Source organism: Theobroma cacao, chromosome 8 (genome assembly GCF_053813885.1).
Source record: "Theobroma cacao isolate CCN51 chromosome 8, ASM5381388v1, whole genome shotgun sequence".
Lineage (NCBI taxonomy): Eukaryota > Viridiplantae > Streptophyta > Magnoliopsida > Malvales > Malvaceae > Theobroma > Theobroma cacao.
The window spans coordinates 6,636,082-6,651,819 of NC_142646.1; the positions used below are offsets into that span (position 1 = coordinate 6,636,082).

General features: G+C 31.1%; 1 protein-coding gene and 2 pseudogenes across 1 annotated transcript; 1 reads left to right on the plus strand and 2 right to left on the minus strand.

Annotated features, from left to right (window-relative positions):
- Positions 1-8,162: 8,162 nt before the first annotated feature.
- Positions 8,163-11,554, plus strand: LOC18592359 (two-component response regulator ARR17-like). Its single transcript, XM_007019038.3, has 6 exons — positions 8,163-8,454; positions 8,534-8,711; positions 8,907-9,046; positions 10,376-10,453; positions 10,999-11,066; positions 11,158-11,554. The coding sequence occupies exons 2-6, from the start codon at positions 8,540-8,542 to the stop codon at positions 11,453-11,455; spliced, it is 756 nt and encodes a 251-aa protein (XP_007019100.1). The 5' UTR covers positions 8,163-8,454; positions 8,534-8,539; the 3' UTR covers positions 11,456-11,554.
- Positions 11,555-11,818: 264 nt separating this feature from the next.
- Positions 11,819-12,465, minus strand: LOC148761137 (uncharacterized; annotated as a pseudogene).
- Positions 12,466-12,867: 402 nt separating this feature from the next.
- LOC148761138 (uncharacterized) lies at positions 12,868-13,651 on the minus strand (annotated as a pseudogene).
- Between the last annotated feature and the right edge of the window lie 2,087 nt (positions 13,652-15,738).

Here is a 15,738-nt window from a genome sequence, read left to right on the forward strand (position 1 = left end):
GCCCAAAGCAAGTCTCCCAGTTTCGTATAGGATTCTAGAAACAGCCTTGCTAACCTTTATTCCAAATCCGATGCATGCATCTCTGTCTCTTATCCTATGGGATTCCGCGAAGACCCAACGTCCTTTCCCTTTGTTAAAACTAGATTTCATGTTTCCTTTTATTACACGAATGATGAATTTTATCATCTTTTCACATTAAAACACAAAAGGCAAATTTGATCACATGTCCCTTCATAAAGTGTCTGGTGTATCTTAGCAAAACAGTTTCTCATCCAACAAAACTGATTTGACAATGCAAAAGAAGAAGATGATAAGAAAAAAAAGAAATAAAAGCAAAGGAAAGATTAAAAAGAGTATGAACTTCGGCCAAAATTTTGGACTTTGCTATGTGAACCCTAGTGGCTTATGAGCTAGTCAAGGCTCTTTACCAACTCAAAGCGTGAATTGAAAGAGAGGACCTCAAATTCCATGTGACCTGATTTGGTCCTTTTGTGGGTCCACTATCTAAGCAAAAAAGATTTCCTTCAAGAACTATTGTGGATTTTCACGCATGAAATTGTTGATAATCATGACAATCAATGGGTCTCTAAGCTGAAAGCAACTTGTGGTTTTCTTGGAAACAAATTCTCGTATTTTTAAGTAAAGGCTGTTTTTCTTTTTACATTATTTTTTTTTTTGAAAATTTCAATATCACGAGAGATAAAATTTTTTCTGTAAGTTCGCTTTCTGCGTTTACAATATGATCACATTATGATTCACCAAATCTTTAAGATATAATCAAATCAATCATTCTTTTTTATATTTTTTTTGAAAATAATTAATGATTTGACATTATACAAATTTTAAATATATTAACCATAAGAAAAGTAAACTAAAATTTAAATATAAGAAATATTAAAATGCTTCGATAATAAAATAAAAATGTTAACATGATACAACTCTTTTTCCTTGATCAAATGATAAAACCTTCTAAAACCTATACATACCACCTAATCCCTTAAAGGCTATTGCCCGTGTTTGAAGTTTGAGCTTGTTAGGCTTAGCTTGTCAAGGTAAGGTAGAGACAAATGTTTTTTTGGAGTAAGTTGGTGATCGATTTAATTGCTTTTGATAACTTATAAAATCAGCTCAAGTCGTTCCATCCCAACTTCACGTTAGCTCTTTAATTATTCTTATCTGACCTTTTGTCCCTCAAGTCATTTGGCTTAGACCTGTACTTTGGTTCAATTTAAACCGAAAATCAGGGATGAATGCTCCGTTTGGTTAGATTAAGCTATGGCGACTCCAACCTCCCTTTCTTCTGCCCTTTCTATCCTTCATGTTCCCAATACTTGGTATTGAGAAAATATTCTAATTTAATATAATATTAGCTAGCTGGAACAAATGGAGATCATAAAACGTCATCGTTTTAATTAAATCTCATAGATAGGAATCACATGGAACAATTTAATCTAAATCTGTACAAAAGTTTAAAGACAAAACAATAACTCTTCCCAACAAACAGGATTATGAAAACCAAAAAAAAAAAAAAAAACACATCTAGACATTGGCCAAAAGGCTAAAGGGAGACTGATTTAGAGGACCCCATGGCCATGGGATGGACTTTAATTTTAGAGGGGGACCATGTCCTAAACTCGTGGCTTCTCAACCATAAAATCTTCGATGATCATGCCGTAACTAAATACTAATTAAAGCATTAATTGGATTCTGATTTGATATCAAGTGGGGTCATCCAATTAAAGCCATTCCAATAAGCTTTTCTCCAACGTTAATCCATGCAATTATAGCATTTAATATTTTGATTAATGACTTTAAAAAACACATTGTCAAAAGACCTCTCTTTTTTTGTTTTTTATTTTCTTAATTTCCCTTTAATAACTTTTGGATTTTGCTAACCGTAACGAGTGTTTTAAGGACACTTGCAATATGTTATATTAATAATTAATTACCTGTTTACCTTATGTAATAACCTTAAGTATGTGATTTAGGACACTGGTGAACAAAATCTGATTAATTTAATTGGTGTTGGAGGGTAAATCTCAACACTCCATATGCATGATTTTTTGAAAAGGCTGTGTTGTTACCTCGCGAAGGGGCAGCAATAATATCATGTTTCTTTGCAATTTTTGTCAAACTTTCTTTTTCCTTGGACGAATGACGGGGTTAGTTGATCCAAAAAGAAACAACAAAGAGCAGACCAAATTGATATAAAAGATCTGATATCAAAGGACGAGAACAGGTAAAATGATATTTCATTAAGACTTGAAAGCTCGATAAATTAGCTTTTGACGTAAAACATACTTTAAAGTTCAAATCTTTAGAATATCATCACTACTGAAAGATGCAGGATATCGCCGTTTCCTTTAAATAAAGATGTCCAATCTTCTGGTTTGCTTTGCTGAAAATCTATTGAGTACCCTTTAACCAAAAAAAAAAAAAATTGAATTCAAAACCTCCATTGAAGAGGTGGCTTTCATTGGAGCATTATCTTAACCAGTAATTTGTTCGTTTCAATAGTAATTAAACATTTTCTTTTTTTTAAGAGTAAAGGTTTTATAGATCCGAATTCTAGAGAATTGTCACGAAACCTTGACGTGATTAAAAAAATTTTTATCTTCAAATTCAAAAGATAAAGACGAGTTCAAAAAGTAATTAATTTGAAAATTACGATTCTCTATAAAAGTTAAAAAAATTAATGTAAGACTGGAAATTCAAGTTTTTCTCTTTTTAAAAAAATATAAATTCAAGTTTAGTTATTAGATAAAGTAAGTAAAGAGATTGAATTGAGAAAATTATTATTTATTAAATAACAATCTTAATTTAGATAATATAATGGAACTAATTATTTGTGTCATACATTGCTGCTTCTAAAAAAAATTGTGTCTTAGATTGCCATTAGTAATTACTTTTTCTTTTTTGATATATATATATATTTGTACACTTTAGAAAAAATGATAGTTAATGACTAATTAGTTATTAATGTTTATTTCATTCAAAATAAAAATACATTAATTAAACGTAATAGAATAATAATGATATGTTTAAATTTTTTTAAATAATTTAAGAACTTATTAAAACATTATACAGGTATAATATGAAAGTAAAATGATTATCCAAATTTATATATTTATGAATTAAAAGAAAAATTATCTTAAGTTCAAATATTCTTGCTGATATATATATTAAAAAAATACAAAGATGATGATATTACATGGAAAGTAGTAAGAAAGTTTGTCAACCGAAAAGTTGTTATTTGAGATTACATGAAAGTTTTTTAATAAGTAAATAATTATCAAGACAATGAAAAAGTTTTTTGATATATTTATTGTAATCTATCCTTGACTATGAGAATCCTCAATCAAGTCCTTTTATTTGACCAATAAAGTAAGTCATGACTATGCTTTGGACCGAATTTAAAAAAAAAAATAAAGGAAAATGAAAGATATCTGTTTGGTCCAACGTATTGGAAATGTCTTCCCACACTTCGCAAAAGCAACAGTGTCTGTGAATGGGACACAAATAGGCCAGGTATAGTGAAATTTACATCTGATTCCTGGTGGATTTGCTTAAGTAATTAAGGTAATTATTTGTCAGTTAAGAAGAATCCTAATTTTTAGTGAAATGGGACCCACGTTTGCTTGGCCCAATATAAAGTAACTGAAAACCGAAATGCTAGCTTTTGATTGATTGGCAGGTAATACGTGCATAATTTAATTTAATTTAATTTAATTAATCTGATAGAAAAAAAGAGAGATGCCCAACAAGCACGATTTGGGATTTGCTTTTGGATAAAAGGAAACGATTGCACAAAGATTTATTTTATGATTTTGTTTTCTTGTTTGAATTGCATGATATTTGTACAAGAGCTTGTCTCCACGTTTTCTTCTGAACTTCAAGTGTCAAATTTGTGCAGCACACTTTGTTTATGATCGTAACCAACTGGTGTAGTGCAGGATCCTTTCTTTCCTTTTCAATAGAAAAAGACCTTACCAAAAGCGTGGGCGAGCATGTTTCTTTTTTTTTCACTTTCTTTCTTTTTCTTTTTAAAAAGACAAAGTATTATTTTATTACAAAGAGTTTTTGAAAATTACGATTATGAAAGATGTAATAGTTGAAAATTGATATAAAATATAATATATTTTATTCTTAATATATGATTTGATAACGAAAATAATATTAAATTAACCGTTACCATTCAGTGCATTATAATCTTTCTCTTTATTTTTTAATAACTTTGAAATGGGTGAGATTTGAATAATATTGTAGACATAAGAGGAGGACTAATCATACTTTTATATAGGAAATCCCTAATCCCATCCATCATTGACACATTTATACTTTTAAATTTACATATATTATTTGAGTCTAATCTATTCTGTTAGATCATTTATAAATTATAATATTATCTCTTTATCAAAACCAAATTAACTTAATCTGATTTTAATAAAATATAAAAATAAATAAATAATGTAAGTTTGGACTTTGATCAGCTTTGAGTTCCACAAATCATTTTTACTCCTTTTTTTTTCAAAGATTTTTCTTAAGGCATATTAATTTTATGAAAATTAAACAGAGATAATATTAGACACATAGTTTCGTAAAAAAATAAAAAGGAAAAACAATATGTCCACTTAGCAAGCAAAATTCTTTTCCTCTTCAATGAATTTTACTCCCTCCTCCCACAAGTATTGTCATGTTTTGACTTTTTTTATTAAAAATTTTCAACTTTGATACAAATCATTTTAAATATTTTATCAAATTAAATTTTAATAAATATCCATTTGAAAATTATTTTATTCAAAGTCCTTAATGGATATTTTTAAATCATTTGTAAATAAAATAGAGTCAAAATTGATAAAAAAAAAAAAAACACTCAAAGCAATGCAATATATGTGGAATGAAGGAGTAAAAAAAAAAAGATACTAATTATATATGCCTTAATGGTTCTAACTTTTACATCATTTATGATGTTTACTTTAATATATATCATTGTGTAGCTTTAAAATGTCAAATTAATTCTCCTCTAAAGAAATTAATATTTCCTTTATCGAGCTTGTGAAAATAAGAGCTTGAAACATAAGAGTATCCACAACTACAAGGCAAACTCAGCAGTTCCCACGATTTCAAGCAAATTTTAAAATAGAAAAGAAGATGTAATTTATGAGATCGAAGCCAATTATCTATAATTTTTTTTAAAGCAGAAAAGATTATCATTAATATAGGAAGTCGATTATCTAATTTAGTTACGTAGTCTAAAATTTATTGAATTTTTCATACATACGAATAAAATTTAACCATTTACATGAAAGAGATCTGAAATATATATATATATATATAATATGATAATGCAGAAGAGAGGGATTGAAAATGAAGAAACCTAGCCAAGTAGAATTGCGTTTGCGTAGGTCATGAGCTTTAGAATAGTACATACATCATGTATTCATCAGAATGAGTGAAGAATTTATTTGTTAGGGTTGAAAATAGCAGTGGGTGGATTCAACTTGTGGTGCAAATTGCACTCCTCTCCATGTGCTGCTAACTACTGGTAGAGTTATTAACTACCCCAAGCAAAACAAAATCTTTAATTTTCTCACCCCAAAAAACAAAATACTAGTGCTAATCAAAATTCAAAGAGAAAGGAGAAATCATGGTGCATGATGGTGATGTGATCAGATGGTTCATGTGCACCCACACCCTTTTACCCCACATGACCAAGTCACACGTGGCAGACAACCAATGGGGCCCACACTCAAGTAGGAACAAATTTTCCCCTCAGTTTTTCTCCCAAAAAAAAATAAAAAAAGAAAAAGGGCAAAACTTTCTCACTTTGGACACCCTCGATGGGGACAGATTCGAAAAATGAGAAGATTTTAGTGCAGTAGCGAAAGTGTGGGTCCATTAGAAAGATCATATTTTTCAAAGGACCCCACACCAAAGATTTCATACTAATATAGAAGTATTTGCTGTGTGGGACCCATTTGGCCCTACGTTATTTATTTCATGTTCCCTTCTACCCTATGGACATTCTTTCTTTGCATGGGTTTTGAATTGAGGTCCCCATTTTCTTGATTTTGTCTTTTTTTTTTCTTTTTTCTTTTTACTTTTTCTGCCATTTACAGTGCTCAAATTTTTAATTATTATGTTTGCCTTGTCCATGAAAAAAAAAAAGGGTCTTTTTCTATCCCTAGTCTTCTTATTTTGATGTCAAAATTGACTGGGAATTAACTTTTTCTTTTTCCATTTTTTTAATGGCTTGAATTAGCTTTGAATGCTTTCAAATTTATCGTCTACTAAGGTGGGTTGAACCCTTTTTTTTATGATCTATTAATACTACAAGTATAAGATCTTAAAGGGATTTTCTAGTTTGTTGTTTATCTTTAATTAGCTAGGCAGGGGAAGATGGCAAATTATTTATATTCTTCTGATTATTGGCAAGTCAATGTCGTTATCATTAGCTATAAAAAAAGAGTATAGATTGTGGGGATTCCGCTAGACTTTTCTTTCTTGCATTTTTTGAACTCGATTATTGAATTAGAATGGAAAGGAGAAGGCCTCAAGATTCAATATTTATACCCAAAACTTGCTTAAATTGCCATTTGAGGCTAATAATTTGTTGGTCCCCGCCCCATGGGTGCTTAAACCAAGTTTAGGACTTTTGACAATGAAAGAATACCTAATGATAAAAAAAATTCTATTTCTATCTTACTGCTTTCAATGGAATTAAACTTTTTCCCTAACTAGCTTGTCTTCTAAAGTTAAATATGAAATTTAAATTGTTTTTTATTTTTTCCTATATATAATTTGGACAGTTTTAAATCATTATGGATATCAATTCTCAATCTAATTAATCTCTTATTTGTAATTTGACATACTTCAATTTTTTAAACTCGAAGGGGGTGTCATTAATATAATATTTTTACAGATATTATATGTAAGAACTGTTAGATTTTCTCAATAATAAAGTGTGGACTTATTATTTAATTTGTTTTACCTCTTATGAAAAGTTAAGCTTTTTTAGTATAATTTGATAAAATGATAATTTTTATAAGTCATAATATGATTTAATAAAGTGGATTGAACCTTACTATCAAATGTGGGTTTAAGAGTATAGACCTTGAATAAGAAACCATTAAAATCTAATCACCCGTTGAAAAATTACAAAAAAGAATGAGAGAGAGATACTAATATAGTGAGTAGCCGCAATTAGTATAATTAATATTGCTTTCGTTGTCAAATCATACATTAGAGATCAATTATACTTTATATTTTGAAATTCAACTACCTAGATTTTGGGTTAAGTATAAATTAGATTTCATCAATTAATAAACATTGTGCAAACATGAAAGGAAGATTAAGAAAGAAATCTTTTTTAAAACTTGTGAAGAATACAAATGCATCTTTCCTTAAAGAAAACAAGATTTTGACCCAACAAATGGTTACAATACCCGTGAACGGCGATAACTTATAATTTATTATCATTTAATTTGGGACCAACAACTTTTTTCATGGGTTATTTTTTAATTATTATCGGAGTCTATGAAGGTGAATAAGATTTTTTTTTCTTATAATTAAAGAAAGGGAGATTTGAATTCTATTTTTTAGATAGAAAGATCATATACTAATTAATGAATTAAATGCTCAAATGCTATGAAAGTGAATAGATTAATTTAAAATCAATAGTCATAGTATTAATTTAATCGTTTACTGTTATTCCTGGAGAATATGGTAATAAAGAGAATGGAAGAGATCATGTGTCACATCCCACAATCTGTTAGTTGGAACAAATGGATTTAAAGGCATGCAAAGCAAGATTGATAGGAAATGAAATTTTTATTAGGAAAAGAAAAAACCCAACCCAAAGAGACATGATAACAAATTAAATAACTCGAACAGTACTAATAATAGTAGTTTAATCAGTTAACCACTTTTTCCTCAAAAGTCTTCTCTCCAATCCCAATTCCAACCTCCTTACACTATGATGACCAAATGGCAACAAAGATCTCCCGGGATTTTCCTTGGCAATCAAACAAAATCCAAAGCAAAATAGAAAAGAAAAGAAATATATGGAGAACAGGACAGAGAGAGAGAGAAAGCGATAAGTGGTTGTACCAACACACGTTATAGAGAATCTAGTGAGAGATCACAATTTTCATTTCATAGCTGAAATTACATTGCAACAACATCACTCTCCCTTTCCTTTCCTTTTCTTTTCTTTTTTATTTTCTTTTCCTTTCTCTTGCTGCAAAAATACAGTTGCCCTTCTCACCTACTTCCTAAAAACCTACGGACACAGCCCTCTCTCTCCCTCGCAGACGCGCACTCTTCTTCATATCCCACCAAAAGCATTTTAATTCTGATCCCTTTCCTTCTTTCCTTCTTTCTTTCTCTTCAGAGGCTGTATAAATAGGCCTGCAGGGACATACTATTGCAAACAACAGACAACAAGAGAAACAGGTTTTTTAATCAGAAGTTTCAGGAGGACCGAGGAATAATATTGGGTTTTACTAGTGGTTATAAGTTTTTCTTTTGACAGCGATCGATGGAGTTGAAATCAGACAACATTCAAGACAGACCTGAACAGCAACAACAGCAAATGCAGCAGCAGCAGCAGGAACAACAAGAACAACAGCACTTTCATGTGCTGGCAGTTGATGACAGTGTTATTGACAGAAAGTTATTGGAGAAGCTCCTCAAAGTTTCTTCATACCAAGGTGACAACCATGATATAATAATCAAACAACCCTTTTTTCCTGTAAAAAGTTCGACCCTTCAGACAATTCATTCTAATCTTTCTATTTCTCTTTCCTTTTATTTAATTTGCTTTTTTTTTTAAGAAAAATCAAAAGGTTTAATAATGGTTTTTTGTTGCTGATTGATTTTTTATTGTTGTTTTACTATAACTGCAGTGACTTGTGTTGACTCTGGGGATAAAGCTTTGGAATATCTGGGACTGCTTAATAACTTGGACTGTCACTCAACAACTTCTTCTTCTTCTTCTTCTTCTTCCTCTTCTTCTTCTTCTTGTTCCCAGTCTTCGCAACAAGAGGTAGTGCCTTTTCTCTCTCAAAAGACATGCTAAGTTTTTATGTTTGTGAGCGATGGGAAATGAGTTGATTTTGTTCTCAACTTCTTCTTCCTGTGCTAGAATATTAAAGTTGCTGCATTACTTTCTTGTTTAAACTCAAATTTTCACTCAACTGTCAGCTTTTGATTCTCATTAGTCAGATAAAATTTGCTTTACTTTCTTGAAGCGAACGCTAACCATCTCTTTTTATTATTGGATTCATTCTACTATTTCTTGATGGGATTATTGCGTGAAAGAAAATCCATGCCACAGTTTTTACAACATGTAAAAGGATTTTCTCCTTTGAGAGGAGAAGCAGCTAAAAGCTCTACACATGGTACAAATATTTGTATTGAATCTAAAATAAGGGGTCCTGAAATTTTTGTTTAATTTTCAATCTTTTCCACTCTTTCCGTGGCATCTCTCTCATGAATTAGAGTGTCTAGAAAAATTTGGCACCATTGAAACAAATAAATGGTGAAGTATATACTGTATAGGACACGTCAAAATCCAGTGTCTGGTAGATTTGCAAGGACCAATATTTCTTATTTACATATATTCGGAAACAGTGCTAGCTCTAGGATGGCTCGAGGTTGCATATATTAGGGAATATGACTGTAGAGTAAGGCCATGGAAAAAGGCACACTTTAATGGTTAATCATGAGTCCTTTTTTTCCCTTTAATGGGTACAATATTTGATGTGTCCTTTCTATAGCATGATCGAAAATCAACACCCAAAACTTTAAAGATTCACATGGGCCTCATTACATTCAAAAATTAACTCTAAATGTTAGGATTGCATTTATAATGTGCATTTACACTAAACATTAGAGATTGTGCTACTTTTTATACATAAAATTTTGTTCCAAAATGATGCTGATTAGAGGGGATTTTTGTATTAATACATCAAGATAAAATGAGTCATTTCGTATCCAATCTTCTATCTATAATAATAAAAAAAAAAAGACTAGAGACTCGACTGATATCTTTGTAAATCCGAATAAACAATGAATATAAATACAAATATTTTTTTAAAAAAATCCAAAAATTGAGTGCTAAATGCATTTATTAATCATTATACTTTATTCATCTCATGTGCAAGTAGTTGTTGAGAAGATTTTTATAATATAATTTCATCACTCTCATTAATGCTTCTTTTTTACAAAAATTATTGTTGTATTTTCTTGTTCTTTTCTTTTTTGACCTTTTCTCCTGCAATCTTCGTAGTCAACTTGTTGCATCAGTCACACAAAAGTTATGGTTACACGGTTAAATACTAATGTTGTCTTGTGTTTTTTGCATCGAATGTAGGGACTTAAAGTCAACTTAATCATGACAGACTTCTGTATGCCCGGAATGAGCGGCTATGATTTACTCAAACGTGTCAAGGTCAAACCAATCAGCCTATGATATCTTTGATTTCCTTTGCATTATTATATCTAATACTTTATTTTCCATCTAGAAGAGGAAGTTCCCAACTTCCCCGCATTGCATGCTTGCATGACTAAATCAGGAAATCTAAAAATGGGAAAGAGCAAAACACACTATTGCTTCACATGCATTGGGATCTATAAAACTGCTGGCACTGCTACTGCTATTTATTTGATTGAACAAAAAACCTTTATAAAAGATATTAATTTTATTTTGTTAATAAATGCTTTAAATTAAGATTTAAAGCATTTGTTATATGGGAAAACCAAAGAAGAAAAAAAATGCCCACAAAAATGTTTGAAAGACCATAATTTCACAACGAAGTTTGCAAGAAAGCTCTCTCCTATAGTATACTTAACCTTTTTCCCATTCTGTTGGAGACAAGTTTAAGGTTGCTTCAAACAACAAGCAGAATTAAATAACACAAAATCTAGACGATCAAAAACCCTTTTTCTTTTTCAATATTATGGTGTAACATGTTATGCTTTTGCTTACACCTGCAGGGATCTTCTTGGAAAGATGTACCAGTCGTGGTCATGTCATCAGAAAATGTACCTTCAAGAATTAGCATGTAAGTTACTTATTTCTTTCCCTTCTTATTACTTTCTTTGCACCCAAAGTTAAATGATCACTAATAAGATTAATTGAACGACATTTGACAGGTGCTTGGAAGGAGGAGCAGAAGAATTCCTGTTAAAGCCTCTTCAATTATCAGACTTGGACAAAATTCAAGCTTACCTTGTGAAATCCCTTGATCATTCCTGTACAAACATGGACAAAGACTTGATCGGTGATAACAATGACAACGATGACAACAGCAATAACAACTACAGCGAGGACAGCAATAACGACAATGGCAATAGTAACAATAGCAACAATAATTTTAGCAAGAGGAAGGCAATATCTTCTGAAGCTACAGAGAGAAGACCAAAAATGAAAGGAGTAGCAGTAATAGTATGATAATGTATACGTTAGAACAGTGCATGTTGTTATACGTGGGGTTTCGTGTTTACTTGGTTAATGCTAATTTTAAAATGAAGAGGCTTTAATTTTGACTTATTATGCATCATGTCTATTTGAGCTACATATGCTAATTAAGTAATTAATTTAGTATGATACGATGAAAATTTTTTAGTTCAAAATGGGATAGAGAGATGGATGGGGTTGGTAGAAAGGCTGTTTGGCAGTGGCAGACCTAGGATGTTAATCAAGGGGAGTCACTATTTTAATAAAAAAAATTACAAATAAACAAGATATAAAGTTATGATGCATATATATAGCAAAAATAGGATGTTCTTCAAATTAATTTCTAGTATTTACAAATTATAATATCAATCTTCTATTCTTCATGTCTTGAAATCTATTCATAATTGCTTCATTGTCAACAGTTTTGAAAACATCCCCTTCAATATGCGTCACTAAACAATCATTCAACTAAATATCTCTCATTCAATTATAGAGTATACTTTTAATGAGATTCATAGCAGAAAATGCTCTTTCAACTGTTGCTATTGCAACTGGCAAGACTAATGTCAACTTTACCAACACATAAACCAAAGGAAACCTAATATCTTTTTGCTTTTGAACCATCTTTTGAGCACGATGAGCAACTCTTTTTAGATCATCAAAGTCAGCATTACTTCTCATATCTGCAATGTAATTATCAAGTTGATTATCAAGTGCCAAGTGATGTACATCATCAAATTCCAACGGATAAAACTTAGCAAGTTGAATCAATTTTTATTTGTCAAAAGCTGAGAAGGAATGGAGTGGATCAAGACAGGCTATGCATGAAAGCAACTCTGTATTAACATTAGCAAAGTGCTCTTTCAGCTCTTGAAGCTGAAAATCAACCACAATGTAAAGTAAATCAATCTTAAAGTGATGAAGATTTATGGATTTTTTTGCTCTACCTCGTGATCACCCACGGTGCATAAAGAAAGCATCCATGTTTGGAATATCAATCTCATGCTTATCACAAAAATTACAAATTTTTACAAATAAATCATCCAAACCATCTTCTCTAAACTCTTATCATCTCTTCTTCGTTACATTGACTAAACTCATAACATTTGGAAGATCTTGATCTTTTCTTTGTAATGCCTGTGATAAATCCTTTGTGATTCCCAACACTTTATCCGTTAAGTGTAATAGGAATACAAATTCAAAATCATTCATTGCTTCATGAGTTTGCTTATTTCACCCTTATTATCAAAAAAATACCACCATATCTTTTAGTCTCAAACATATCAAGTGTTGGAGAAAATAAAAAAATCACACTAAGAATTGTACCATAATGTGAACCTCAACATGTGTCTCTAGGTCATTTCAAAGTAGCTTTTTGATTCAAACCTCTTCCAATCACCATTATCTCAAGAAATTCCTTCAACTATTTTTTCAATTTGTTTCATCTGAAATAGATCCTTCCTTTTGCAAGAAGCCCCATCAAAATTTGTTAAGGCTGCCAAATAATCAAAGAATGAACTAAGCTTCTCATGCTTTCTTGAAACTAATACAAGTGTCAATTGAAGTTGATGAGCAAAATAGTGAACCTAGAAAGCAGATTGATTCTCGGCCAATATCAAACACTTAAGACCGCTAACATTTCCACTCATATTGCTAGCCCCATCGTAACCTTGACCATGAATACATGATGTACTCAAATCATGTGTAGCAAAAAATGAGTCAACGGCTTAGAATCCGAGAAGTGGTTTCAGGAACATGCACAATGCCAAGAATACGCTCAATGATGCACCCATGTTTGATCACATATCTCAAGCCAGCAACCATTTGTTCTTTGAATGCAAAATCATGAGCCTCATGAACTAGCAAAGAGAAGAAATCATCTCCAATATCTTCAATGATTGCTTTTGTAGTCAAAAAAGTAGCAGCGTTGCAAATATCCTTTTGAATTGAAGGTGCATTCAATTTGTGATTCTTTGGAGCATTTTTCAAAGAAACTTTACTTGCTTCTTAATTATGTTTGCAAAGAAATTTTTAAAGTCCAAGAAAATTGCCTCGATTATTTGAAAGCTCCGACTCATTGTGACCACGAAAAGGCAATATGTGCATCAAAAGTTACCTAACACATTCAATTGATGCATTCAAACGAACTCAGTAGTCAAGTTTTGCTTGACTTGAAATCCCAACAACCATGATATCGATGTGTTACTTTTGCTTCATCAAATCTTCACAAGCCTTCAAACATTTGTTATGACTATTATTATGCTGAAAATTCTCGCAGGACTCAGTTACCCTGTAATTGTTTTATTAATAATAAAAAATAAGTACAACAGGGAGGGAGATCGAAACCTGACCTCCAGAATTACATGATCAAGGAAGGATAGAATTCCTAATATAGGGATTACTACCTTTGCAATAATTTTAGGTGCAAATGATAAGGTAAATTTATAAGAAATAATCATAAAAATAAAAGTAAAACATAAAAAAAAATTAGGGAGGAGTACTACTCCTTTACATTTATTTAAATCTAACATAAGGAAGACAACTTGATCCAGTCGTAATGTTCTTCGTAATTTGCCTTTAGCCACATTGAAAATTTGTAAATTTTGATGGTCGTATCCCATGTTCGTTAACAGATCCGCTGCCTGGTTGCCTTCCCTGTAGATATGAGATATTCGAAAGGAAAATTGAGATAGTAACTGTCGGATAGAAACCAGTAAATACCTAATATCATGTGACCCTCTATAATTCTCCTGTAGCAATCGAATAATAGCTATAGAATCCATCTCAATCCACAGTCTCGTTATGTTTTACTCTCGGCACAAAACAAGTCCTCTATATAGGGCTAGTAACTCCACTTGTAAAGAATTTTTAGCTCCTAAATTTTTAGAAAAGCCAAATAACATTACACCTGCATGATCTCATAAGATTCCACCTCCTGTAGCTGTCTGAAACTTTTTAGAGCTACCATCAACATTTAACTTAAACTCACCTATTAATGGCTTCTGCCAAGAAATAATTTTTGGACGAGAAGGCGAATTCTCTTGGAATCTTATTCCCCACTCTTGAGCTATCTGCATATCTTCCCACCATTGCCATTTTTGCCACTGCTTCCCAAGGAATAACTGGTGAATAAGTTTCAAAACTCTCCACACCACTCTGTTTGAATACATACCAAGGTTCCTATAGTTTGCATCATTCCGCTCCACCCACAAGAACCATAAAACAAACATCTTATTCTTTTGACTCCAATTTCTAAATCCTTCGCCAACAAATGAATCATGCCCACCTCGATCATCACCCCGTATTCAATATTGAAAAGATAACAACATAAGCAAAAAGTAACATCTTTACTTTCACAATATTTCAACCAAGTGCCATATTTCTTGTACCAAAATGGATTAAACTTACGTTTTCTTATTGAAAAATCAGTAAGAGGAAAGTTTGTAAGTTTTGATTGACAAGGGCCTTTGATCAAATATGCTCTTTTGATATTTTCTCTTTCATTAGCATAATGAGCAATACTAGAAATACAAGGTCTTAGACCAAGATCAGCCACAACTTGTTCTGAGACACTTTGATTAGGCTCTTCTCTGGCACTTTGGTTAGTTTCTTTTGCAGGAACACTACTAGACTCTTGGTTTTAGTTATGTTGAGATTCGGTTCTAACACGCTTAGTTCTCGTAACAAACTTATCCATGCCTAATGTATTAAAAGTATGAAATAATTATAAACAATTAAACAAAGATTAAACCATAGCATAGATTAAAACTAAAAATATGAAAAAATAATGGAAATTTAACTCTCAAAATCTAACATTTCTTATTGAAGCAAAAAAACAGAAACAGATAGCACATGCAAGCAAAAATCTCAAGAAAAGAAAAGAAAGTAATAATATTGGAAATGATAAAGTAAATTGTTAAACACCCAAAAATAAAATGAAGCAAAGAAATAATACAAAAAAAAATAATTAAAATAAATAAATACTTACTAAATATAGGTGTTTTCTTGAGGATTGAGAAACCAGTATGAAAGGAAAGAGAGGAAGTGAGACGTTAACGCCTTAAGGGAAAGTTTAATACTTTGTATTATACATAATATTTTGTATAGTGATGTTTAAACTGGGGCTCGAGCATAAAAGTGTTTTTGGCCCGGAGTTTGACTTACCATATTGTACATAATATTTTGTATAGTGATATTTAAAATTAAATAAATATCACAAAATATTAATTTTAAATATATTTTAACAATGAATCTCTAAATTTCAAAAAAAATTAAAA